General features: G+C 37.6%; 1 protein-coding gene across 2 annotated transcripts in view; it reads right to left on the bottom strand.

The window, feature by feature from the left end:
• The window catches only part of LOC108746422 (endocuticle structural glycoprotein SgAbd-1-like), a 12,108-nt gene that overhangs the window by 1,962 nt on the left and 9,134 nt on the right, over positions 1 to 1,012 (bottom strand). The window contains exon 3 of one of the 2 annotated variants that reach the window (XM_018483194.1): positions 220 to 494. In XM_018483194.1, coding sequence (XP_018338696.1) covers positions 220 to 494 — 275 coding nt within the window. Of the gene's footprint in view, positions 1 to 193; positions 495 to 1,012 lie in introns of those variants that run through there. The other variant, XM_018483193.1, reaches the window with a different exon arrangement.

Genomic DNA, 1,012 nt, shown 5'->3' with positions numbered 1-1,012 from the left:
TTTTGCTTTTTTGAAACTGAAAAAAATCTTATTCCAAAATTCTATTTAAGGTCAAATTAAATCGTGATCAGATATTAAGAAAAAAAAACTTTTTTTAATATTTACAAGTCTCAAAGTGTCAAATCGACGAATGTATCAGTCTTTCTTGTGTTAATCCCATAAGCTGAAGCGAACACGAGTTCAGGATTTTTCATTATTTAACGATACGACGATTCTCACCTCTTCCTGGTGGTCTCTGACCGCCGTCGTCTTCCTCGGGGTGAGCGGCGTTCCATTCCAGCGCCCTTTGGATTTCCGGCGGAATAGGCGGCGCCGTGGGGATGTGGGAGCCCTGCACTTGGAAACCATTCTCGTCCGCTATCCAATTGATGTGGACCTGCTGGCCGTCTGGTGCCACATACTGATCCGAGCCCTGCGAGACTACTGGTGTCTCTTGTTCCACTTGTTTTGGCTCGCCCCTTTCCTGATGGCTGATCCCATTGCTCGTCTCAAAGCTGCGGAATAAACGACATGTGACATAGTAATAAACAACATCAGACAAATGTTTTTATTTAAGCTTTGGGAATTATGTAAGTAGCGGTGAAATCGTGGTGTTAAAAAAAATCATTCTCTGTGTGTGTGGAATATGCGATAAGTTTGTTTATTGTACAATCTGTTCCGTATAACACATCAGCTGTTTGTGAATCCCGTTATTATCTATCTTCTATCATTTCAGTTAACGTGCAATCTAGGTTCGCTTTTGATGTTTAATTATAGTAACAATAGCTTTTGTTGCGTATAATAACTTATGTGAATGTTATTTCTGTAAAACTTGACAATTTTGATAAATTTAACTTATTAGATTCAACTCGTTACGTGTTTATTTTTCCGTATAAACTGGTCTGCTTCTTTCAGTATCTAGTTACAGTTTTTGTGCGGCTTTAACAGGTATACATAAGAGAGTTATATGTAAGAGAAATTTAAAAAGAATGAAAAACAAAGTTTAAAAAGCAAACAAAAAATAGGAACACAA

Source organism: Trachymyrmex septentrionalis, unplaced genomic scaffold (genome assembly GCF_001594115.1).
Source record: "Trachymyrmex septentrionalis isolate Tsep2-gDNA-1 unplaced genomic scaffold, Tsep1.0 scaffold17, whole genome shotgun sequence".
Classification (NCBI taxonomy): domain Eukaryota; kingdom Metazoa; phylum Arthropoda; class Insecta; order Hymenoptera; family Formicidae; genus Trachymyrmex; species Trachymyrmex septentrionalis.
The sequence above is the reverse complement of the archived record's forward strand: the minus strand, read 5'-3'. Positions and strand labels throughout refer to the sequence as shown.